Below are 27376 nucleotides of genomic sequence, written 5' to 3'. Positions count from 1 at the left end.
TCCACAAATACGAAGGAGACATGGCTGCACAACTCCGCTGCTCCCATCGCGGTTGTCCGGCTTGACCACCTGAATGTGACATTGTAGTTGATGCTCTGCATCCACATCAGCAGCCGTACGAAAGGAGAAGAGTTTCTCCTCTGCTCCACAGAGCCCACGATAGTCAACCCTCAGGCGGAAACGCACGGGGGATGGTAATAAAACGTGACCGCCATCTCGGTCGGCACAAATTCCCACCGTCACGGCAAAAATAACGTCAGGTTCGTGCACGCGGGATTTGGTGGATGGGAGCGTGGGTTAAAAAAAAATATATTTTCGCGATTGGTATTGCGCGGTTATTTACGTTCAGCCAACAAACTGCACTCGTTTTAGGAGACCCTGAGAACCAAGCTCTCAAAGTCAAACACATTACAGTGCATGCGGTGTCCTCTGTACGGGATAGACTGGGCCCTACCATGAGAATGAGGAATTTCCACCACGGGCGTGAGCGCCGCTACATGCTTCCTCGAGTGTGGGAGAATGAAACGAGTTGGGTTTTTGCTTTTATTCATTGGCAAAAGATCAAGAGGAGACTATCATTATTCATCCCATCTACACCGGTGATCTTCCCGATATTAGTGAACACACGGGTAATGGGACGAGCCGTACCACTGCGCAAGGTCTTGCAGTTGAGCTGCAATGTTCTCCGACGTGATTTCGGGTTGCTACCTCTGTGCGTTGTTTGGCACGGTGTCCGACGTTTCTCTCCACGTGCCGTGCGCTTCTACGTCAGAGAGCTGTGCCAACAACTGACATTGCCACCACCAGCAGCAGTAGCAGCTGGCGATGCTACATCATCATCGAGAGAGGGAGCTGCACGGTTTGGTTCCTGCACAGTGAATAAAACTATAAACTTTTTTTTAATATACTACCACAAACACTGAGCTATATTTCTCTTTTTCAGAAGTGACTTGGCCACAAATGATAGCTCAACGAAGTGGCTTATCATGTGGACATTTAGAGCGGCAAAATACTCTAAATACATGTTTCTAAATGTGGAGGGAAAAACTGGAGGACCTGGAGAAAAATCCAGGCAACGCCGGAAAGAGAAGACACAAACACTAAATTTAACAGGCCATCATGCTCAGGATCGAACCCACGACCTCCTGCACACCAGGCGAGGTTGTTAACATCTCGCCACCGTGGCACCCTACAGTCGGACATGCCAAACAAGGCGAAGTGTGAACCCGAAGAGAGAGCCAAGGAGAAGAGACGAGTAGCTGCCGAAAGGGCGAATAGCAGATTGTCCGGATAGCACGTACAGCAGGAATTACATACAGATAAGAGAATGGCAGACAAAGGGTTCTCTATTGAAGGATGTCTACTGCCTTGGCTTTGAGAAAGAAAAAAGTTAACCGAACGAGTTATCCCCACCCGCGCTATTTACACGGTCATTATCTGTTTAAGACTTGGGGGCGACAGCCAGCCATTGCCGCACAGCTGATCTGGGTGAACTTTGACCCTGGAGGGGGGGGGGGGCTCCACACGCAGGCCTCACCTGCTCACACTCTCCCTCTCTCTCCTTACCCCAAGGGCATTTTTTTGACCCCCGGCCCAGCTGCAGATTTCACCTGCTCCGTCCAACCGCCGACCGGGGCGGCGCGAGCTGTTGACATTTCGACGTGTCGTTTACTCTTGTCAAAGGTTTAAAATGGAGAAAAAAACCCTCGGGCGCTCTATCTGCGGCCTTAACCCAATTTGGAGATTGTGTGGTGGCGGCGGAGGAAGGGGGGTGGTGGAGGATGAGGGGGGCTGAGGTGGTGCCGTCAATGGGGCCCAGGCGCTCTTAATTGCCGCCGATTGTGCGACGAACACCTGCCAGAAGCTCGAAAAAACTGCGCACGTAAGCACAAATGTTTCCGTCCGTAAAATATCGTGACTCGCCGAGCAAACAATGCGACCGCACACGGCGGTGACGGCGGCTCGGGGAATCTCCCTGCTCGTACCGCTGGCGCCCGCGCTGCCGTGCCACTCCTGGCACCAGCGGTTCGCCGATCTGTCCGGCGCTCCTGCTCAATGAGCGGATTTCATCAAGCAAAAAAAAAGTAACTTGAACTTTTTTGACAAGTGACAGTTGGGGGTTGTTGCGGTCTTCGCGGTTACGCGTCCGAGATGGGGCGCATGCCGGGCGATTTTGGCCATCGGCGTTTACGGGACTTCAACGAGCGAGCCGTAAGCCAGAGGCGGTGTTCGGGGGCGGCGATGAGGGCCCCGTCGGTAGCGCTTTCGCCGCATGGCTCGAATACAAAAACCAACGAAACGATGTTTATTATTTATTTTACAAGGCTATGCAGCTCTTTTTCAAAAGAGGCCTGGCCGAAAACGATAACTCAACGAAGAAGAGGCTTGTCATGACGTGGAAATGTATAGCAGCCAAATAACTCAACACGCACGTTGATTGTAATTGTGGAAGGAAAAATCGGATGACCCAAAAGGAAAATCCATGCGACCACGGGGAGAGACAAAACGTAAACCCCAAATATTACAGCAGGCGTCGGGGTCGGGATCGGGATCGAACCCACGACCTTCCGCATGACATTCAAGGGAGTTAACATCTCGCCACCGTGGGAGTCATGTGGGTGCGCGCTCCCCTACAAAGGCAACACAAATCTCCCGAATCCAGCGGCCGCCCCGATTAACACCGCGCGGCGCGATGACAGCGACGGTACCACGCACCGTGTCTGCTTAGCGGTGGACGCGAGAGATTCCTCGTGACGTCGTTCGTCATGAGAGTGAGGCCACCGTGTGCAGGCGTCGCGGTCCGAATTTGCCAGACTTGAAGAAAAGTAAAAATTCCCTCCCTTCTTACAAATGACACGACGTGGGAGAAACCGCATGTGGGTGGGGGGGGGGGGGGATTGGAGCGCGGGGGTGAAACGAGCGCGGTAATAACCTGTGGCGCAGAGCGCGATGAACGTCTGCGTATGCTTGCGCACGAGGTCCACGCTCTCGCGAGGCAGGGGCAGCCGGTCCAGCACGTGCTCCACAAAGTCGTGCGGCGTCACTGCCGAGATGTCCCACTTGAGACGCGTCAGCACCAGCAGCTCCATGTCCTGGGGTGCGACGACGACGGAAGGGTGGGGGTGGTAATGGGGAGGGGCGCGGGTATGGTGCCACGATTAGCATGGGTTGGCTACGTACGGTGTGAAAGAAGTTCAACGTATATACACACGGTGGCTAGGAGATGTTAACTACCTCGTCTGGTATACAGGAGGTCGTGGGTTCGATCCCAACCAGGACGCCTGCTGTATATTTAGAGTTTGCGTGTCTCTCTCCCCGTGGTCGCGTGGATTTTTCTCCGGCTCCTCCGGTTATTGCAATACATTTCCACATGATGACAAGCCACTTCGTTGAGCTATCATTCACCATAGCCAGGTCGCCGCTTCTGAAAAAGCTACGTGGCTAAAATAAAAAAAAACAGTTAAATCGTTTTCAGGGCGAGGGTCGCATTTCGCTCTCACGATTGCCGTGTTGCCGCGGGATACGTTTGTCCGCGCGTAGCGCCGCGAGCCTTTTGGCGTGACGCCTGCCCAAAGTTTTGCTCAACGTGCTGCCGGGAGAACGCTCCAAGCACGCGGGGCGACACGTCGGACGTCGGGCCGAGCGACTCGCGCGTTGCAAACAACCCGGAGGGAGAGGGTGGGGGGGGGCGGTGGGGGAACTCATCAGAGAGCTGAGCGGCACTGCCGAGACAATCAATTGCTGCATCGTGCGTACAAGAACGAGATGGAATGCCGGATTGTTGCATTGCGAGACCGTGGGAGAGATGACAACGGCTCGGGGAGGTGTTCATCCAGCAGCGGATAGATCACGGCTGATGACGACGACGACGATGATGAGTAATGGAAGCAATGATGATTACGCCAAATCTGATCGTACCACCTAATGCACGATCACCATCGTCATCGTCGTCGTCACCATCATTGTCGTCATCGTTGATCGTGACCAACGCCGCCTTCCACAGCTGACGGAAATCTGCACGTCCACGTGCCCAGCGTGCGTGGGCGTGAGAACCGAGGCTCGCAAATCGCTTCGTCTTATAAATCAGCGACATCAATGATTTTCTGGCATCTCCGCCATCTCCTCCACAAAACCACAAGCCTCAACACCGCACCCTCCCTCCCTCCCTCCCTCCCCCCTCCCCCCCGTCTCTTCCCTCTTGCTTCCCCGCTGGGTCCAATCGAAGATGTCAACTCCCCCACCACCCACCGCCTGCCCTGGCTGCGCCTTCCTCCCCCCCGTCCTCCCCTCAATGAGAGTTGCGGCGCTAGCCCCAGCCGAACGGAGAAATGGCGTCATCATGCTGACGACTCGCAAACGCGGGGCCACGTCTGTTGCAGCCGGGTGGGATGCTGACTCAAGTGAGTCAGCGGTGGAAATTCCACATTCTTATTGCGGGGAACCGTGTTGTTGGCGGAGGGTCAAGCTGTGGAGTTTCCACGGAGTGGCGCGCAATTTTTTGTCCGTATATTTATCAACCCCAGAGAGACGACCGTTTGAAAAAAAATGATGGAAATGTTGCTCTCTCCCAAATATTTCTACTGGTGTCAGGTCAAAAGATGACGACTTACATCCATATCGTTGAGAGAAGGGATCTCACATGGTTTATATAAAGAATACCAATAAATCAAGCAATCTTCCTCCAAACCTAGCCAGAACATCGCTCTCTCTCTCTCCATCATCGTGCGATTTCCACAATTTTGGCAATAGTCTGACGATGTTGGATGCAACCACCAGTCAAACGTCATACCAGATTGCTCAATTGTGTGTGGATCGCTCTGCAGCGGTGTGCCAAAGCAATGCTGAGTTGACGCGTTTGTTGACGTGGCAAATGTATTCAATTGGCTATGTCAGGTGGAGGAGGGTGTACCACACACATTGCCATTGCACTCGCGTGACGATCGGATCCATTGGTCGCGAAAACCCCAAGTTGAAAAAACTCCCCGATGTTGATAACGTTCCTAACTCGAGTCTCTTTAATTACTAAATTTGCCCAACATCCCACAGTCAAGACCCTTAAACTTTGACAATTAATGAGGATTTCCTAAATATATTATTGTTATGATTACCTTCACCACTCTGTGTAAAGTAAACAACAGCTGTTCCCTCTGGGGAGACTGGTCTGTCTTAATAAGAATGAAAAATATAACAATCACAATTTACAGCCCTTTGTCAATCTACTGCTGGATGAAGGCCTCCCAACGTCGTGTCAGTTATGGGGCCTGTTTGACCACACACCTGTTTGACCACACACCTGTTTGACCACACACCTGTTTGACCACGCACCTGTTTGACCACACATCTGTTTGACCACACAGACATGGGCCCTCTTGGACCACACACTGGTCAGCACAGGTCAGTGAAGGCAGGCTGTCTCAGGACCGCTTCAGGTATCTACTGATGAAAGTACGAATGTAGGTATGTACAATCCCCCCCCTCTCCAGTCTCCCTCTTAGGAATGTGGAATTCCAACTTGTGGCTCAGGACTGCAACAACCACCACCACCACCAGAAAGGGTGTGTGGGGGGGGGGGGTATAGTAGCTTGTAGCTGTGGGCATAGCTATCAATAGTGTGCACGCAGTGCAACTGCACCAGGGTGCATGGGCTGGAGGGGGTGGTGGGCTACAGAGGAAGAAGGACATTTGGGCAAGCGGGCCCAGGTTCATTCCTCGCTCCGGCGCCCATTGCCCACCACGCTACACCACCGAGCAGAGGTCCCTACAGGGGTCGCCACTGTGCTGATTTTCCCCTTTCCCTTCCGCCCTTGCACAACGATCCGCAGTGACCACCCACAGCGCTTGGCATCAGCTTCGTAGGCTCCGGCAAATACCTCCTTGTGGCGCCAGAACCACTGCACGCTAGAGGCCAGATTCACGCATCGAGTTTTTTGGAGCTAAAAAAAAAACTTGCCCCATGTCTCTCCATCGCCGATGACAACGCGCCGAATCGCCGCCCACACAATGAGTTTTACCGGAAATTGGGCCCGTAACATATTGTCCGATACAGCGAGAACGATAACCACTTAGAGCCCAGTGTCAATCCACTGCTGGATGAGGGCCTCCCCCGGCGCTGTGTCAGCCATAGCGGTTGCTTGACCGTACTTCACCACCCTCTGTCAGTGCGGCGGGATGGACGGGCGCGACTGGTTCGGATTATAATCGATTGCCACCGCGGCCAGGAAATAATCCTCAGGTCTTCGTTTACCACGGAGGAGCGCCATGGTCGGCCGTCGCGTGCTCAGCTGTCATAGACCGGTTGTGGCTTGTTTCACGCACAGGGCTGTGGGGGGGTTGTCTAGGGTGCCAGGGTGGTGCGATGTTAACTACCTTGCCTGGTATACAGGAAGTTTTGGGTTCGATCCCAACCCTGACGATGCCTGCATATTTTGAGTTTGCATGTCTCTCTCCCCGGTGGTCACGTGGGGTAGTCCGGTTTTGCTTTCCAACATTTAGAATCGACATCGCGCGTTCAAGAGTATTTGGCCGCTGCTATAAATTTCCACGCGACGACGAGCCACTTTCGTCGAGCTATCAGTTGTGAAAGGCAATCTCCCCGCTTGTGAAAAAGAGCCGGTAAAATAGTTTGAAAGATTTTTTGTTGTTTAGTTGGGGGACGTCGGGGCGCGTCGGGGGCGGCGGCGCGAGCGAGGGCCTCACCAGCAGGTCGTGCAGGCGCACCGAGTGGTCGGTGTAGATGCAGAGCTTCTCGGCCGTGAGCGGAACCGTCTCGCGCAGCTTCGACGCCAGGAACATGCAGGCGGCGCCCAGGAGCTGCAGGCGCGACTTGGCGGTGGGCACCGTGGAGAGGTAGCGGTCGAGGCAGTTCATGGAGAGCGCGAACACCTCCTCCTCGCAGCGCTGCTCCTCGCACACCTGGCGGGCCGGGGTGGGGGGGGGCGCACGCCGGCGTTCGTTCGAAAATTCAGTTGACCGAATTGTACGTACGTTGAACTTCTTTCGCGCCGTCCGTAGCCAACCAATCGGAGGTGCGGGGGGAACGGACAACAAGCTAAACAAAGTTTAGTCAACGATAGCTGTGGTTAGGGCGAATATATACACAATAAAGTGATGTTTCAGGCAATGGACCGTCTTCATAGCACACAGATGACTCCTTTTGTTTTTGTCTGTGCACTATGAAGCTGGGGCCCACTGCCCAAAGCAAGGCCCGTTATGTTATTCCTTTCCGGGCCGCAGCGTTATTCACGGACGCGTCGGGTTTTAGTTGCTCGTGGAAATTTCCAAGAGCAGTGCGCGCGTGGATAGGGTCCATACCCCGATCCGGCGGCAGCGGCAGCACCATCACCAAAAACATCTTTCCTAATGGCGACGATAAAAGATGGGCAGAGACGAATGCCCCGCAATGGCCCGTTCATGCCACTGCTGGCGGAAGGGTCTCCCCCCCCACGAGAGGGAGCTCATGACCGCCCCACGAGAGAGGTTGCTGCTTTTCGCCAGAAACGGGGCGGACAAAACGTCTCGAGGCTACCGCTGCGGTCTGCGGATGACAGGACGGGCGACTCTGCACAGCCGCCGGGGCGGAAGGAGGAGCAAGACGGACGGACGGAGATAGACTCGGATGGCATTTCCACAGAGAGACCACGTCTCTCCACAGAGTCGGCAGTTCTAATTGTTGTCTCTCCACAGAGAGACGAGGTCTGGACTTAAAGACTCACAACAACCCCGGGTTACGGTGGCCCGCCGACTAATAAGGCCGTGGATACAATTTTTTTATCGAGATTGAAAGCTCATTTGGCTGGAACTGCTTTTTTTGTGTTTGAGTTCGTTGCCCTTTCCCATGCCCCGCACCTCCGATGAGCAGGGCTGGCTACATACGGTGCGAAAGAAGTTCAACACACACACACACGCAAACAAAATACAAACAACAACAACAATTAAAACTGCCGACTGCATTAACGCTGCAGCAATGGGCCGGCCGTGACAGGAAAAACGACGACTGCAACGACAACAAAAACAACGACTACATTTGCACGTCAGCTCGAGAACTCTCTCTCTGTACGAACAGGGGCAGGAGGAGGAGGAGGGGAGTCGGTGTGGTAGCAGTCGGGGAGAGGTGCGCCGCCTTTGCTCTGCCGGCACGACGCTCGTGCCGTGCCGCCGGCTCGTCCTGACCCTGCCGCGTGTCAACGTTTTGTATTTAAGAACTCGTACCTTGGAATTTTTTGCCTCACTTTATACAGTACATCTAGCTGTGACGGTCCCACTTGATGATAGACAGAGACTTGTGTTGCCTCCAAAACGTCGCGAATTATTATTTTATTTTTATTATTACTTTTATTATTTTTTTATTTTTTACCTACGTGACTTTACCGAAAAAAACCTAAGAGCATAAATCCTTGCAGTCACGAAAACTTCAAATCTAGAATCTAGAAATGTCAACGTTTTGTTGTTGTTTTGGCATCGGTACGCGAGTCGTGCAATGCGTGCACGAGACAAGCAGCGCACTTGCGTGGACAAGTCGCGCACTTGCGTGCACAAATCAAGTGACGATTTCTCCACGTTGAAATGCGTTTTTCTTGGCGACGCCTTCATGTGTCAATGGGTGGGAGGCGCAGTTAGAGGTCATTTAGGACCACTTCATACTTTCAAGAACACAATGCACGTGACAGGATGTGTTTACGGTGGTGCGACTATGGGCTCCCCCTCCCGCCCCCGTGTTTTTTTTTTAAGTCACGGCTCGGCTCAGCCTTGATCGAGTGATGCGGCTCACAGAAGCCCTGCTCAACTTGAGCAGGGTCTCTGAGAATTGCGCTTCCAGCCAGGCTCAGGATCTGCACGGAGCTGAGCCATGGATGAGCCGTTCAAATGCATATTTGGAAGCAACCGAGCGGCTCAAATCTAAACTAAAACTAAACACATTTTTTTTATTCACCAGGTAAGGCCCACTTCATGGCTCTTTTTCAGAAGCGACCTGGCCACAAATCTATCGATCAACATGAGTGGTTGATCGCGTGGGAATTTATAGCAGCCAAAGAATCTGGTCACGGTCAAGCCTATGACTAACAATTCTATCCAATACGAACAGGAGATATTGGCCAATTTGGGCAAGTGTAAATTTAGGCTTTAGACTTCACTGTAATATTCTCCGCACATCGTCTGCCAAAGGGTGGGGGCTCAGTCTAGGGTTAGTCAGTGCCGAATGAAGCTAGTGCGGGGCCTGTAGCATATGTTATAAAGGGGCCCTAAATAAAATGACACATGAATATTAAAACATAATTTTTTTACTTGCATAGTAAAGTAATTGTATTTTTAAATTTGCTATACGGACAGATAATACGACAAAACGCTAACCTTAAACACCCAGTCGTTCGTAAAAGTTGAAGGCAGTATAGTACTATAGTAATAGAGCAAGTGCAGAATCACTGAACCGGAATTGATAGCTTGAAAGCATTTAGCGCGGGGCCCTTGAAAGTGCGGGGCCCGTAGCGACTACATATGTAGCTCCTACACATGTAGCTACTACTTTGCTACGAGGATCCTCCAGTACTGGGGTTATATTCGCGATAGGGGTTTGAGTAAAAAATAAACCGACCACTCACTAATCGAGTGACGTGAAACGTCAATTTCAACCGTTTAGTGCTCGATAAAAAACGAAAGCAAACGAACGAGTTAATTCCTGGGAAGGAATCGACACAAAGAACCAGTCCAAGAATCAGCTACTCAGGGCCGCTTATAGGGGACTTGGAACTTTCGGACTAACGCCGCTACAGGGAACCACTGGAACGCGCTCGTGAATGGGGGGGTCTGCGAAACCTGCGTCTCCAGAGCCGCATGCGACTCTTGAAGCGACTGCTTCGTGACGGTCATTTATTAGGGGCCATCACCCGTCTCGTATTCCCCCCACGTTGCATTGCGCGCTCTTGACAAATTGATTGTGGTTGTCACCGAATTCGAAGGGGGAAAAAAATGGGCAACCCCTTCATCAATCCCCGTTCTGGATGAGGTGCCCTGTCCCGTCGTAGGACGCAGTGAAACGGCAGTGAGCGTGAACCCATACACTGCTTCAATAGCTCTCGGTGTGAAAGTCAACGGGGAGAGAGAGCGAGAGAGAGATAATCATCACCCCCCCCCCCCCCCCCCACATTGAGGCAGAGAGAGCGAGAGTTCCGCAAATGCCCTCATCTCCTGTGCGCGTGCATGCTGAACGTCTTCCGTGCTCATCGAAAGGTGCGGGGGCAGCGGGCAAGGAAGGACAGCAAAGTAAACAATAACAATAATAAACAACAATAAACAACACAACAACTCTCTCTTGCGGACGCGACGCCATTGCCTCCGTGGCGGGGGTCTGTGCGTTGGGGGTTTTTTTCAGAAAATTTTTTTTTGAGTGGGGGGGGGGGAAGGAAATGAGATCACGCAACGAGGAGTCACCCCCCTCCTCCCCTTCCCCATCATCTTGCAAGTTCTTCACGTCGCCCAATATACTTCCTCACTGTACCCCTGGTCAAACAAAACAAATACACAGGGGGGGGCTCGAGTCCCCCCTGCCTCTTATTGGGGTTGTGTACCCATAGCTGCCTCAGTCACACACCACACATCACACACACACAACATACCTCACACACAGCACACCAAACACACACCACACAGCACATACACACACACCACACAACACACACACCACACAACACACACACCACACCAAACACACACCACACCAAACACACATCACGTACACACACCACACACACACCACACCAAACACACACACCACACCAAACACACACACCACACCAAACACACACACCACACATACACACAGCACACACAACACAACACACTAAACACACACCACACACACCACATACACAGCACACACACACCACACCACACACACAGCACACACACACCACACCACACACCCACCACACACACAGCACATACACCCACCACACAACACACACACCACTCCAAACACACACCACAAACACCACACACCATACCACACACATACCACACACGGGAAACACTGTAGAGCAGCAATACGGCAGCCGTCCAGGTCGGATCGGGGTGTGGACCCCTGTCCACGCGCGCACTGCTCTTGGAAATTTCCATTGGCTTGTTTCTTAAAACATTATTATTATTAGATTGGGGGGGGGGGGGGGTTCCATGTCTCGTGCGACACAGTTGGGGTATTGTTTTTGTTTCTTCTCGCTCGGAAGTCTATTTGCTTCGTTGTAGTAATTTATATATTAGTTGTTGTTGTTGTTGCTGCTGCATTTGTCATTTTTGGTGATCGATTGGTCACTTGCAAATTGGGACTCTCTCCTATCCTGGTCTCTTTGGGTCATCTCACCCGTCGGTTAAACAACATAAAAACTTGACATTAAAGTTTTGCTCGACGATCATTCTGCGCGCATTGCGCGTGACCTCAAGTCAATCGCAGACAAAGCCTCGGCTTCGCCTCTCTCGAGTCGCGAGAGGATTTTATTATTTTGTTTTTGTTTATTTAGAATCGGCGTTCGTGGTTGAACCCACATTGTGGTCCAGACGAAGCACTCCCGGTCCACAGAATCCTCAACACGGGCGGAGCAATACATAATAACGTCGCCCTGGTTAAAGGTCGTGAATCGATTTAAACATTATATATAGATACAATAAAACCTCTTAACACAATTCTGTGACTGCAGCGGCCTCTTGTGGTTGGAGGAGTTCTAATTAACAGATGACATACGGCATACACGAGTTGAAAAACGTCGTTACGGCACTCGATTATGTTCATTCATTGCGAGGCTTAAGAATCGATGCATTGTTAACGCTGCTACGTGTCACGCGTACTCGCCCACCCCCCCCCCCCCCATTTCTATGTGATCCACCAAGCCCTCCACCAATTCTCGCTGTATTTCAGTGCAACAGCAAGATTACAACGCCTTAACAAACCCCACCGATGTCACGCTCTCCATCACTTCCTCCTTGATTTTTCTATATCCCTCGGATAACATTTGATTCCTGCTACTTAAAGAACACTGCACATGCACAACACAGTGACAGAGGCCACCTGGGTTCGATTCCCTGCCACGCTGCAAATGATCGGGTTAATCATCCACGAAGCGGTGGTCCCAGGCTCCCCCCTCCCCCTCCCCTTGACCAACACGCATTGACCAGCGTGGTGAAGTATGGTGAAACAACCTCCACGCCCGAAATGGCAGCGTTCCGCCCCTGGCTGCCAATGAAATGCGACCGCATCTCAAGAAGATGCTTCGTGGAATGAGTCTCAGCAGCCTGCACTTGGAACAGGGGGGAGGGTGTCGACAGCACGGAGGGCTGGGAGAAAACGGGAGTCGTACAGGAGACGAATGCACGACCTGCCGTCGAGAGGAACCGATGGCGTTGTGTGTGGGGGCAAAGGGTGCAGCCCTGCAATTGCTTGCTCACGGCACTGCCCCACCACGAGAGGAGGCAGCTCTTGGGAGGCCTCCTCCACAGGCTATTTTGGCCTACTCTTCCACCCTTGCCAGACGTGTCAGCACCCACGCTTGACCTCACCACGCGCAACATACCGATCGGTGATTAACGGTGGCGGTATTGTGGTGGTGGTGGTGGTGGTGCACCCTTTCACACTGCTTGCTGGCTGGGTGGCCGGATAAGAGGCCGGTGGGTGATGTGGATCGGCCTGCCGGCAGTGGGATGGGGGGGGGAGGCGGAGTGAGCGACTTTAAGATTTAAGCAAACTTGGGCCCCCGTTGTTTCAACCGCGTTGCCGGGAGATCGAAACGCGGCTTAAGCTCCTCGAGCCGAAACCTACCTCCAGCATCCACGTGGCCACGATTCGCCGCATGGGCTGCTTAATGTCGCGCTGCACGTGCTTGAAGTAGCTGTGGCTGGGCGCGTATCGCTCTTCGGCCAGCAGGAGGTTGCGCAGCGCGCGGTCGCACACGAGGTGAGGGTCGAGAGGGGCCCTACGGATTTTCTCCGGTCGCTCGCTCTCCCAGCAGAGCAGGCGGCCCGCGTCCATCTCTTCCACCCGCTCCTCTCCCCTTTCCCTCACCCCTCCCCCTCCTCCTTCCTCCACTCGACGAAGGCAAGGAGAAGAAGCTAAGCGGCTCACAACTCCACCGCAATCAAGCAGCCAGCCAGCTCACAAAAAAAACAGCCAAAGCCACCGCAGGAGAGGGCTCAAACGAATCGCAATCGGCCGGCCGGCCGCTTGAGTGTCGGCAGGTCGCAAATCATCCAGGCAGCTCAACAATTAACTACCCGGCCAGACCAGCCAACTCGTCCAGACAATCAGTCAGCGAAGCCAGCAGATCGCCAATAATCCAGCCACAGCCAGCACAGCCCAGCAGCTAGTCAATTTAGGCAGCTTAGCCCAAAGCGGCAGCTCACCAACTCGGCAAGCAGCTCACCCCTCACCAGAAATATAAATAAAAGCCACAGAAAATTACGCCTCCCCCCCCCAGTTCCCCCCAAAAACAAAGCAGCGAAAGTTCTCGCGATTTCTTCCTCCGAGTTCCCCACCCCGTGTCTCGTTGCTGGCTTTGCTGCTGCGGTTATTGTTTCGGTTGTGGTGGTGGTGGTTGTTGCGGCGGCTGCTGCTGCTGCTGCTGAACTGAGATTGTTCCGTCTCCGCCCGTCCGTGCGAACGAGGCCACGGCGCGTGGGTCTCTGCGTGTGTGCGTTCCTGCTGCTGTTTGCCGCTGCCGCTTGCAGAGAGTCGCTGCTGCTGTTGCTGCTCCCTGGCGCTGCGTGGAACAATGGGAATGTGGCTGAGCGGGGTGGTGGTGGTGGTAGTGGTGGCGGCCGCACGCGCAGAGGAATGGGATGGATTGCTCGTTCGTCCGTCGGGCGAACGGGAGGTCTGCTCCAACACGCACGGGCCCATTCACCCTATACGAGAGCCGACCCACTAACACACCCACCGAGCCGCTAACACACCCACCAGCACACCCACCAACACACCCACAACGCCGATGCATCCACTCACCGACACATCCACTCACCCGAATACCCACCCGACGTTACGTCGACCCCCGCCGGCGTCGACCTACTAACCAACCGAAACATACCCACCCACTCACTCGGCGAAACTCCCCACCCACTCAGGCAACCACCCACCCACCTACCGACCCATCCACCCACCGATACATCCACCCAGCAACATCCCCCAGCCGCCAACGTAGCCACCCACCAGAGTTCAGCAACACCCACACACCCACCCACGTATCAACACCCCATGTGACACACCGACAAAGCAAACCCGCCGAAGCACTTACCCGCCACAGTTGAACACAACGTTGTACCCCCCGACTCATCAACACATCCACCGTGTCAACACAGCCACCCACCACAGCTTTCAGCGCACCCACGCACCAACACACCCAAAAACACACCGACACACGCACCCATCAACACACCAACCACGTCCACCATCGTCCCACACACAAGACTATCGCATCATGTCCGTGACGCAGTCACTTTTAGTCTGTTGATGGTCGGCGATGCGGCAATCGACTCATGTCGACGAGCTGGACACGATGCACCATTCAAAGTTGACTTTTTCGATAACGGATTTCTTTTATGCTGTTTGGCGTTTCGACATCGCGGAGTAGCACCGATTTCGGATCGATTTGTCGCGGAGTTCAGTACACCCCTGGAAAAAAAAGTGTCCCACAAGTAAAATATTTAATTTCCTCGGCCATTTCGTGTTATTCGGTACCCCGGGGTACCGCCATGAGGATCACGTGTCCCCCGTGTAGCCTTCAGGCTGTTGCGGCAAGTTCTGTCAGCGAGCACCTTTTAGAAGCCGGAACGGCACACGACGAGGATGGGTGGCCACCACCACGCCCGGGGCCGCCTTTGTCTCTCCAGCGGCGACGTTTAACACACCGCAACTGGGCACTCATTCGAGGCTGAGTCGACCTAGGGGAGGCCCGGGACCGGCTCGTCCGACACAAACCATCCACACGCACTACCCCGAGCGGCTCGCCAGCCCCTGCGCCGCCCGTCATGTGACGCAAGGCTGTTATGTGGAACAGCTGGCGGACAGGCACATCAAACAGCAGTGCTCAGGGGCGGGAGGGCGCAATGGGTTGGAGGGGAGGGACAGCGTGGGGAGAGGGGGGGGGGCAATGGGTGGGAGGGGAGGGACAGCGTGGGGAGGGGGGGGGCAATGGGTTGGAGGGACAGGGTGGGGAGGGGGGGTGGTGGGGAGGGCGCAATGGGTTGGAGGGGAGGGACAGCGGGGGGAGAGGGGGGGGCAATGGGTTGGAGGGACAGGGTGGGGAGGGAGGGGGGGCAATGGGTTGGAGGGACAGCGTGGGGAGGGAATCGGTGGTGGTGGTGGGGAGGGCGCAATGGGCTCTGGGGCACACGGAGAGGGGAAGGGAGGACGAAGGCTGGGTTCGCGGATTTGGGGGCGAGGGGAAGTGGGGTGGGGGGCGGAACAGTCCAAGTGGAGTTGTCAATTCATTGCTGGATGAGGGCTCCCCCGGGGGGCGGGGGGGGGGGGTTATTTGACCATACTTCACCGCGCTGGACAGCGCGCGTTGGTGACGGAAGCTTGTACATTGATTCGCGCGCATACGATTCGATGCACCACGACAGTACACGTTGGCACCTGTGCGTCTTGATCAGGAGCGGAACCTCGAGCGATGCCGTGCTTTCTTTCGCCACTACAAGTTTCATTGGTGTTTAAGTTGCAATGTATTTTGTTTAACCAGATGAGAACTCCAGGAGGCGATGATCGAGTGTCGTTCGCAAGAGTGGCTTGGCGCACACCGCCGTTTGACTCGTGTCACAAAGACAAAGATCCCCCGTACAGGCTTAGCAGACTTTTTTGGGCAAGTGTTGCTCGCGAGAGTAGCACCTATGAAGGCCGGCACGGCACACGAGGGAGTTGCTCTGACCAGAACCACGCCCGGGGCGGCCTTTGCTTATACGCTTACGTTTCAACAAACTGCGCAAGGTATTTATTTTAACGCTGAGTCGACCTCGCGGAGTCACAGGGCTGGCTCAAACATACGCCACTGATGCCAGCTGTGGTCGGGAATCAAACTCGTGCGGCCGGGTTCGTGCGTTGTGAGCCGGAATCGAACTCGGGTCGCCGGGTTCGTCGTGCAAATGCGCTAAACGTGTGCGCCACCGCTCCGCTAATAAATATAAAGATCCCCCATATAGCCTTAACAGACTGTAGGGGCAAGTGCTGTTAGCGAGCACCTATGAAGGCCGGAACGGTACACGAGGGGGTGGATGACCAGCACTACGCCCGACCGCCTTTGTCTCCCTAGTGGCAATGTTTAAACACCGCACCAAGTACTCATTTGAGGCTGAGTCGACCTAGGAGAGGCCCGGGACCGGTTCAGATAATCGTCACTGGTGTTGGCCGTGAGCGGGAATCGAACCCGTGTCGTCGGGTTCATAGGGCAGCGCGCAAACCGCGACACTACCGCTCCCCCAAATGCGCTAACCGTGTGCGCCACCGCTCCGCGAATACACACTCGGCTAGGCGCATTCCTTGCATGTTCATCTTTGGACTGCGGCAGCTTGGTGTGTGTGTGTGGTTGGCACAGGGTTGACAAAGACAAAGATCCCCCGTATAGCCTCAACAGATTCGAGTTTTGCATTGGATTCAGGTTGATCAAACTCAGATGGCGGACCGGCAGAACGTGGTTGCCGTCAAGTTAGAAACTGCCGTCTTCATCGTCACTTTCATCGAAGAAGGAGCGTCGCCAGTACTGTGCACAGACCGTGTTTGACGAGTTGGCGGGTGGTTGGAGTGCAGAGAGGACCCTTCACGACGTCCACAGAGGACGGGGGTCGCGAGCCGACTCATCGACGCGCAGAGCGTAAAACGATCTGAGACACTCAACAATGAGCCGGTTGGCGGGTCTGCAGGCCGCTCTGTTAGCGAGTCGGACGGTCTAGAAATCAGTTTTCGTCCAAAGATGCCCCAGCCTCCTCCGCGTCTCCTTCGCAGCGATCGCCTCCGACGACAGCCAGTTGCTGCTCGCTTTCCCTGTTCTCTTTGTGCTTGTTCGGATGGGCGCGGGTTCATCAAGAACAGCAGTGATGCCATTTTCGAATTGAGCTGCAAATGCATCGACCGTCAATGCAGGATTTAGACACCCCGACGAGAGACCGGGATCTTCTGATGGAAAGAAATCGTGATCCAGTCCTTTTCAGCCTCTAAATGATATCGTTGGGCGAATAATCGATAATGCCACTTTGCTTTGATAAGACTGTGATCCGAAACACCCCACGTCTTCGAAAACAACGTCAGCCACAGTTACGGCATCGGCGGATGTGAAGATGCGATCCAGCAATATATCACGAGCGGCATGTTGCGACTGCGACCGCCGATAATCTCGGCGAGATCAACTGGTTGATCTCGCTCCCAGAACCAGTCGGTCCGGGACAGTTTAGGTCACCACAGATGACGTATCGAGAGAGCCGAGTGACCCACAGTCGAGCAGACCGGAAAGCTCGCGAAAGAATTCCGACAGCGGTGAAGACGGCGGTCGTTTGTGAGCCTCCGCATGTTGTTATTTTGTGGTTATTTTGTTGTTATTTTCACAAGCAGCAGCTCGAATGATTGTTAATGGGTCGTTCACCACTCGCGTATCTAGCCACATACATGCGCTGATATGATCACTCCATCTCCCTGGTGGACGACCTCAATGCGGTTATGCACGTGTAGTGTAATAGCGCCGGCTGGTGGACGGCAGCGGCAACTGTGCTTGACAGACGGCGCACACGCCGGTGAGGGTGTGGGCACGGTGTGTGTTGGCAGAGCGGAAGAACTAGGGCAAGGGTCATGGAGGACCCCATCTAGAGGCCCCTGGAACCTGCTAGCAGGTTCGAGAAGGGAGGCGCGGTCAGGGCGGAGCCAGGCCGAGCATGAAAGGAGGCGAGAGGGGGGAGCTCGAAGGCTGCCGGTTCTGGGAGTGGACCCGACTTGTCGTCGCTGTCGTCGCCGTCGTCGCTAAACGCTAGATATTGCGCTATCGGTCCCAGGGGCCTCCTCTGTCTCAGTCAGTGCCGTCAGTGTTAGACGGCTGGTGTTGTGTACAGGCTAGGCTAAGCTACTGTGGAGTGTGGACCAGACTGTGGAAGCGTGGTTAATAAAGAAGGTGCCTCCTACAAACTCTGTCTCCGAATCGTTGACACTACACACAAAAGGAGCCTTGTGCGTATAGATTGTAAAACGAGCGGAATCGCGTGCTCTACACACTGTACCGTTTTAGGGCTGAGTCAACCTAGGGGAGGCCCACATCTCCACGTGTCGCGCTCGCGTTGTGTGTGTGTGAGTCATGGTCAGAGATCGAATTCGGCCTTGCAGGTACAAATCAAAGGGGAGGCCCGGGACCGGTTCAGGTATTCGCTCACGGGAATCGATCCAAAGCGTCGGGTTTCGGAGCGAAGTGTGCTCACCGCTCAACGCTACCGCCCCCATCCACCACATCCCACCCACCCACCCACACGTATGCGCAAACGTGTATAGGCACATGTGGATATAAATACACGCGCTCAACAGCTCGCATACCCGCACAAACACACACACACACACCCCACTTGTGTGCAATAACTCACGCAGACCTACACATATTCCCCATACAGCCTTTTAACAAGCTGTTGGGGCAAGTGTTTGCCTATTGAGGCCGGAACGGCACACGAGGGGGAGTGGGTGGCCAGCACCACGCCCACCCGGCCACCTTTGTCTCCCTCGTGGCGGTATTTACACATAGCACCAGGTAAAGTGCTCATTTGAGGCTGAGCCAACCTAGGGAACGCCCAGGATCTGTTCAGAAAATCGTCATTGGTGTTGGGAATCGAACTCGTGTGGCCGGGTTCGTAGCGCACTGCGCTAACCACTGCGCCACCGCTCCTCACACGCACAGACACAACGACCCCCCCGTTAAGTCTTAACGGACTGTTGGGGCAAGCGCTGTTCGCGAGTAGCACCTATGAAGGTCGGCACAGCACACGCGGGGGTAGGTGCGATGATTAGATACCCCACCAGATACTCGCACGCTCGCGCACACACACACACACAGCTGTGTGTGAGTGCGTGAGACAACCAGGGCGGCAAGACAGAACTTGCGAGGAGCCCTTCTCTTTTATGCCGTTTCAAAGAAAATCCCTGGCGGTCAGCGCACGTGTTGCCACGCTCGCAATGTCACGAGATGAACGTGGAGACGCGCACACACAAACACACGCGCGCGCGCGTGAACACACGAGTGCGAACGCGTACGAACACACCAGCGTGCCCGAAATAAAATAAAAATAAAGACACGCGGAGCGAATCGGGGAATCGAACTCGGGTCGGCACGGAAATCGCGGCGCACAGCGCTAACCACTTGCGCCACCGCTCCCCACTAAACACACACAGATTCCCCCCCCCCCCCCCCCCGTGTAGACTTTATTTTTTTTAACAAACTGTTCTCGGGGCAAGCGCTGTTCGCGTAGCCGCACTCGGGAGTGGTGTGGCGAGCGACCACGCGGCGCCGCCTTTGTTCCTCCAGCGCCGATTGTTACACTCGAACGTCGAGTCGACCGCGTGGGAGCTCAGGAACGGCCGAGATGTCATTCGCCCGCTGCGCGAGACAAGTAGCAGCCGGGGTTCGTAGCGCAGTGCGCTGACCACTGCGCCACCGCTCCCTCGAATGGCCGTGCGGTGCGCTGTAAAGATGCCGCAGGTTCGATCTCCAGACGCGGCAGTCGAACACTCTCCAGGTTAAATTTCGATTTAAAGCTTTCGTGACTGCAGTGATTCATCTTCTTGGTTCTTTCGGTAAAGTCACGTAGAAGGTAAATAATAAAATAATACAAATAAAACATTATAAAAGAAAATAATTCTCACGACGTTTCGGCCACAACGCAAGCAGCCGTCCTCAGGTGAAGAACAGGTCTGTCGGAAAGACAGCGTCATTCAGAATTATTTTATTTTATTATGTTTTATTTTTATTATTTTATTATTTCCCTTCTACGTGACTTTACCGAAAGAACCAAGAAGACTCTCCAGGTTTTTTTTTTTAATCCCCACGCACGTGTCCATTCGTCAGTACAGTTCTGTACGCCGCAGTTAGTCGATTGGCAAGTTGCGTGTGGCGGGGCGAAGTGTGGGTAAGATCAATACCCGCTTAGAGGGGCATCTCCCTTCTCGTGAAAGGCCCTTCCGCCAGCAGTGTACTCAAGCGAGCAATTGCAGGGCTGCACCTTTACCATTGCTTCACCTGCACGTGGACGCTGGCTGCGACAGGCGTACAGATACGTGAAGTCGCACACGCGTGTCCACATCGACGTGTCTGGACACTTCCCGTGTTGGAGTCGCCCCCCGCCCCGTGTCCCCGGGGTACACGGGGGGCCACGCGAAGCCGGGTAGGGACCCCGCGCCTATCCCGGGGCTTCTGGGGGCCATGGGGATATGGAGGTGTGGGGGTGAAGGGAAGTGGGGAGCGGTGGTGCAATGGTTAGCGCGCTGCGCTACGAAATCGGGCGAGCAGAGTTCGATTCCCGCTCACGGACAACACCAGTGACGATTATCTGAACCGGTCCTGTGGGATCGAATCCACGCAGCCGCCCGTCCATGAACTGGGTTCTATGTTTGATTTAGATTTTATTGTATTTCTAACTACGTGACTTTAACGAAAGAACCAAACAGTATGGGTTCTCAAGGTTATTGAGTTGATGGTATCAGCTATGTCACCAATGACTAAGTAACTCTGAGAATTAACAAACCAAAAACATTTCCTTGGAATTTCATGCGACGAACATTGCTCTCGGTCGCAGAGCAGGCCGGGAGGTGCTGCCCCCTACAGTGCGGACCAGGGGGGTCACTTGAAATGATCTCGGGAGTAGCTCTGTGTTATCCCCTTCCGCGGGCCGTTCTCTAACGGGTGAATGGTTGCACTGCTCCGTGAGATATTTTAAATGAACGGAAGCTTCGCATCATGTTCGCAGTATGCCGCCAATAGCACAATCGGAATAAATTGGTGGAAAAAATGTAAAAGCAAACGTTCACGCACAGTCGCTCCGTCATATCCCTTTTTGTGATGTGACCGCGTTGAGCAAGCCCTGGACACACAGCTCTTACGCGTGCGCATGTACGCACACGATAAGCGCTGCTTATTGTGCTTAAGGTTGTGTCTTTCTCTAAACGAATCACGTTCACAACGTTTGTTGCGTTCCGTGCAAACTTACAGCCCGCACGTCTGATCCTATCCATCAACTCATCTAACCCGTCCCGCGACATCTTACAAAACATATGCTACGGTATGAATAAACAGCCTGCGACAGCATTGCAAGCATATTAATTCACTCTTTTAATATGACTTCACACAAAGGACTGTGTGAACATATAAAGGGTGGTCAGGGCAATATGTAGAGGTTGAGGGTCTGGATGGCTGGTGTGGTTAGAGCTGTGGGTCGAGGCAGTGTCTGGTTGATTAATGTAAAGAGAATTATGTGTACAGCGAGATTCTGGCTGGCTAGGCTGCTCTGCCCCCCCCCCCCCCCCGCATCTCTATGTCCAAATAGGCAGATTTCTTTCCCCACCTCTCTCCACTGGCACTCAGCCTGCTGTCTCGCAGCACCAGGGGCTCGCGAGGGACCCGGGAGCCTCTGAGCCAACTTCCCCCCCGGCTCTCCCTCAGTGCGGTTTAAGGGGTTTGTGTCGTAAGTGTGCGGGCACGTGGGGGGGGGGGGGGTGTCAGGTCATGGGGCCACGCGGCACCGTCATGTGGACAGACACCTGTGCCTGATGGCACCGACCATTGCGCTTGGGTTTGTCGGGGCTTAATAACGGAGTGGTGGCCACGTCCCCCACCCCCACCGCCCCCACCCCCCCACCGCAAGAGGATGTCCACCGTGGAGACGGAACGACGCAATCAGCTGGCGCGCAAGAGCCAGGCGAGTGGGCGAGAGCGGGCGATGGTCGCTCAAATGATCAAAAATCACGCCCCAACTCAAGACTCTTCTACATCGGTCGCAACAAAAATTCACCTCCTTGACCCTTCTAGAACGCCATTAGAATCGACATATTGGATGGGGACACGGTCTGGCCTCAGTCAGTCTTGCGGATCGCCCACTCCGGGTGCTGTGCATCGAGTGAGTTCGCGTTTTGAGTACGGCACTGCATCGTGGCAATTCGTCAGTGATGGTGATGGTTCAATGGACAGACTGACCCCCGCCGTAGGAATGTCGAATTGCCAGGGCCGCGAGAAAATATGAGCGCTGTTCCAAGGTTGTTGTGTGCCGATATTTCTCACGTGATGCAGTTGCGTTTGCTCCGGTTTTTATTTGCTTCATTGCTGTGGGGTCGTCCATAAATGACGTCACGCGATTTTGGACGATTTTTGACCCCCCCTCTCGTCACACGGCGTCACAAATGTCTGACCCTCCCCAGGTGCGTAACGTCATTTATGGACGGCCCCTGTACAGTGCTATTTTTTTTTGTTTTGCTTTTGCAAGTTTGAGTGCCCCAGGTGTCACTCTTGAGAATGAGACGATGCTGGTCTCTTGGATCATGAAAACCAACTTTATATATATACCCCGGCAGTTGCATCTGTTACAGCAAGTACATACACAACCCTTGTGTTTATCTACTGCTTGATGGAGACCTTCCCACACCGTGCTGGTGATGTTGGGGGTTGTTTGTCCACACTTCACCACGCTGGTGCACGTTGGTGAAGGCCCGGGCGGTAGGGTCCCAGGACTGGTTCAAACATCGCTCGCTGCTCACGTTGTAGCCATAGCCGGACATCAAACTCAGGTCGCGGGATTCATAGCGCAATGTGCTAACCACCGCGCCACCATTCCGTCACCGTGTATCTTGCAATGTAGAACATATAGCCTTTAGAGCTATGCTAGGTTATATTAAATTCTAACAATTTATAGACGATGATGCGTATTTCTGAGTGTATATGTATGTTGAACTTATTTTGCACCGGACGTAGCCAACCAACGCTAATCAAGAGTGCGGTGGAAGGACAACGAAAACAATATATTGTTGTACTACACTTCCATGCTGCCGCAGCTCCATGCTCCCCGCCTTTCACCAACGCGCACTTACCACCGTGGCCCAAAGAACGTCTCCATGGCCCGCACGGCGTTGGGAGGCTTTCGTTCAGCAGCGGATTGGCCAATACTGCGAGGTGATGGGTGACCCGGCTGAGACCGATTCAACTCGCTACACTTGCACGTGGCCCGGCGCAATGATGGCGCGGCTGTAGCCAGGATTTCAAACCCGCAGGCTCAGCTTCTACAAGATGCAGGCTGAGTGCTTAAACGCGTCCATTATGAATGCCAACCCCCCACACCGCCGAACCAAGCCACCTGGCCACCTCGTTATTATGCAATGCATAAAACCTTCTACCCATACATTGCCGTTAAAGAGTGATGGAGCCATGCGTCCCTGGCGCATGCGCATTTATTGAGTGAGCATTGTGGGTTGGTGGCGCAAGAACCAGACCATGGGGCGAACATCTCAGAATCAGAAAATGTATTTATATTGGAGGATTCCGATAAGCTCTAAAGCTTTTTTTCACAGATGACCACCAGAACAAAAACAACTATCCTGGACCTCCCCTCGCTTGACTCGAAAGAATACCTGGGTGGTTCGGGGGGGGGAGGGGTGGGGGGCGGTGGTGCATTGGCTACTGCTAGCCTTGGGCCACCCACTTCACGAACCGGCACTGAGCAGCGTGATCACGTGCGGCTCAAACAGCTCCGGTGACCGATCGAGGCCTTCATCCAGCAGTGGATTTTACAAAGGGGGCTTGCGCGTTATTTATTTATTTCCAGCGTTGAGTGTGCTATGAGGAATGTTGAGCAGCAGACACACGCAGCTGCGACAGGGCATCTTTGGCCGTAGCAGCGCTGCCAACGCAGATTCATAATGACCACTATTGTCTGTCTCCGTGTCCCCCACTCTGGGGCCCCAAGTTTACCATACCCCCCCCCTACCACTCACCCCTTTCTCCACGACCCCTCTCCCTGCTTCGCCCCCCCACCCCTCCACACTTCCCTCATACATGGCCTAAAGTACATACATGAGACAAAGACAAAGATCCCACGTGTGTAGCCCGCGTAGGCTGTTGGGGCAAGTGCTGTTAGCGAGGCCGGCATGACACACGAAGGGCCGCCTTTGTCTCACCAGTGCTGACGTTTATGCGCCCATTTGGGGCCGAGTTGACATAGGGGGAGACTCACGACCGGATTCAGATGTCACTCACCACTGATGTTAGCCGAGGCCGGAGTTAGAACCCCAGGTGACCGGGGTCGTAACATGGTGCGCTAACAATTGCGCCACCGCTCCACGAACATACATGGAGAGCACACTCACTCCGCCAAACCCACACACACATCCACAAAGACAAAGATCCCCCGTATAGCCTGTAAACACACTGTTGGCGCAAGTGCTGTTAGCGAGCACCTATGAAGGCCGGCACTGTGGCACACGAGGGGGTGGGTTGGCCAGCACCACGCCCGGCCGCCTTTGTCTCACCTAGGGGAGGCCCAGGGCTTGTTCAGATAATCGTTACTGGTGTTGGCGGTGAGCGGGAATCGAACCCGTGTCGCCGGGTTCATAGCGCAGCGCGCTAATCACTGCGCTAAATATATACAAAACAAAGATCCCCCATATAACCTTAACAGACTGTAGGGGCAAGTGCTGTTAGCGAGCACCTATGAAGGCCGGAACGATGTTTACACACCGCACCAGGTACTCATTTGAGGCTGAGTCGACCTAGGGAAGGCCCAGGACCGGTTCAGATAATCGTCACCGATGTTTGCCGTGAGCGGGAATCAAACCCGCGTCGCCGGGTTCATAGCGCAGCGCGCTAACCGCTACACTACCGCTCCCCGCTCCCCACACACACACACGCGTACAATCTCGGCTGCTTGAGTTTGATTCCCGGCCATGAGTAACTCTCTGTTAGCAATGACAGAGACATAGAGACGTTCACAGACGCAATGCACTCACGCACGCACGCAGAAAGATACACATCTCAGCAGCTGTGATCTGAGTGTCGTTAGTGGGAACAGCTGGAGAGAATTGATCCCTCTCAATCTATCCCACTCCCTCCATTCTATAGATCTCCCTTTCTCTATCTCCCGCCCTCTCTCTCTCTCACATACACAGCGCGTGGATTTATAGCGTGTATTCGTTTGTTTGCTGGCGACTGTGTATTTCATATCGGAATCGCCTCCAGTGCTGTTGCTGCTGGCGGCAATGAAAGTTGTTTGAAAGTCAAAAAAGTCTCTCCATCTTTCTCGTTCTCTTCAGATCTCTCTCCCTCCTTCACTCTCTCCCACTCTCCCGTCCTCTCTTCTCTGCGCGGGCGAGAGTGAGTGGCGGCGAGTCGTAAAGGCGGGCAAGCGGAGTGGTGACCGTGCAGCTGAGGTCACACGGAGGTGGTACCGGAGGTGGTATTGGAGCAGAGATGATGATGATGATGTTGGGAGTGTGTTTCCATGAGCCCAGACCACACACGTGACATGCTGGTATCACCGGAGATGATTATACTTCAGTTCTACCAACCATCTTCAAATCGCCGATAAAAGTGAATTATGCAATGCAATAATTATTGTAATTTAGATGTACAAGGCGTCCTTGATCAATGGATCTCAGAGCGCCGTGTGTGTAGATCGTCACTTTATGAATATGACTGTACGATTTGCATCGCCTCAAACTCCACACTGACATCACCCGTCTGTTCTCGTATTTGTCACCTCTCAACCATCGCCTCCACCTACCTTGTTAATCGCTTTGGATTTACGTCGTTTCGATATTCGTCGTACATTTCAGGTACGCATCCCCCGACGTAAACCGGGGTATGACGGTACTAGATTGGGAAGTGGGGGGGTGGTGAAGAGGTGGGGCGTGGTGACCTCATGCACGTCGCTTCACCACGGAGTCCCGCAGCACCATCATGACCAGATCGCTTCTGAAAAAACAAGTTGATAGCTCAGTGGGCTTTACCTGGTAGAGGTTGAAAAACATCGCTGCGTTTTTTAAATGTTTTAAAAGTTATTTGTTTACCTTTCCTATACTGTACTCTGCACTCGTGTCGTGTTTGTTTTCTTCTTCTATAATTTGCTGTCGCAACGCTCTGACCCCGTGCCCCTCCTTTACCGGACATCTGCAACAAAGAGCTTTACAGCTCATCGGATTCCTCCGCTCCAAATAGATATTCCGGTGCCGATGGCCACGGGACGCGGGCACCACGCGGCCTTCAACCTTTTGAACCCCGCGGCTCGGACTCGGCGTGCCCCCGTGGGTTACAGATCGTGACCCCGCGTCCGACCGCACGGCGCAAGAGCGTTCCTTCCCAGAAACGGCGAGAGCGCTTCCCGCAAGCCGAGAACGCGCAAAGGGGAAGCCTTCCCTACCCCCCTCTTCCACCAATTCCCCACCGCGCCTCCCCCCCCCCAAATCTTCCACTCATCTCCTCATTACCCCCACCACAAACCCAACCACACGGTCCCTTCTTCGCTACTGTCTCGAACACCCCACCCCCCACCTCCCCAACACCACCGCTGTCCACGCCACCACCCAAATCTCACACCACAAACGGACTTCTGTGTTTTTGTTCGACGTGTCACTTTTTGCTTCCGTAGTCCGACCTGTGCGTGTAACGGAGCGCTGAGAAAGGGGGTGGACGAGGAGTGGGAAGCGCTGAGAAAGGGGGGGGGGGGGTGTGGGACGTGGACGTGGAGTGGCGAGCGGCGGTGCAGCGGTGAGCGCTACGCCGCGCTCCGAACCCCGCGGCCCGAGTTCGATTCCCGCTCACGGCCGACACCGGCGACGATTATCTGAACCGGTCCTGGGTCTCCCCTAGGTCGCCTCAAATGAGTACCTGGTGCGGTGTGTAAACATCGCCACTGGGGAGACAAAGGCGGTCGGGCGTGGCGCTTGCCACCCACACCTTCGTGTGCCGTGCCGGCCTTCATAGGTGCTCCCTAACAGCACTTGCCTAAACAGTCTGTCTTTGATGACAAGGAGAGGGGAGTAAGGGAGGGAGCGGGGTGGAGGAAGGGGGGTGGGGCAAGGTGGGGGAACGACCCAATTAATTGTTTACACTGCATGTTCATTAATAACAAAACAACATTTCATGTCACACTTTATTTTATTTTTAAATCGTCCGAGAGTCGATGTCTATCTTCTATCCGTCTACGTTGGGAACACGGCTTGCTCCTGCAGCCGCTAGAGGCAGCTTCGTTTACCTACAAAAAACGATCTAATCTATTCTTGAATGTAATCGCGATCATTCATCTAATACCAACGGTTGGAGGATTGAGAACGTCCCAGGGTTGCCTCGAGGGAGCCAGGCTTCCTCCTACCGATACCCACGATAGATTTCGCACGAAGCGGTACCTATTTTAT

At 54.1% G+C, this 27376-nt stretch overlaps 1 protein-coding gene across 1 annotated transcript in view; it reads right to left on the bottom strand.

Annotated features, from left to right (window-relative positions):
• The window catches only part of LOC133347528 (G1/S-specific cyclin-D1-like), a 34140-nt gene extending 20244 nt beyond the window's left edge, over positions 1-13896 (bottom strand). Inside the window, exons 1-3 of the mRNA XM_061559858.1 lie at positions 12800-13896; positions 6697-6912; positions 2933-3092 (exon numbers count right to left, since the gene is read on the bottom strand). Coding sequence (XP_061415842.1) covers positions 2933-3092; positions 6697-6912; positions 12800-13009 — 586 coding nt within the window. The 5' untranslated portion in view covers positions 13010-13896. The remainder of the gene's footprint in view (positions 1-2932; positions 3093-6696; positions 6913-12799) is intronic.
• Positions 13897-27376: the final 13480 nt, after the last annotated feature.

The sequence above is a fragment of the Lethenteron reissneri genome, chromosome 26, assembly GCF_015708825.2.
Source record: "Lethenteron reissneri isolate LAM-NWPU_2019-01 chromosome 26, ASM1570882v1, whole genome shotgun sequence".
NCBI classification, from domain to species: domain Eukaryota; kingdom Metazoa; phylum Chordata; class Hyperoartia; order Petromyzontiformes; family Petromyzontidae; genus Lethenteron; species Lethenteron reissneri.
This window is presented reverse-complemented; position numbering and strand designations above follow the sequence as displayed.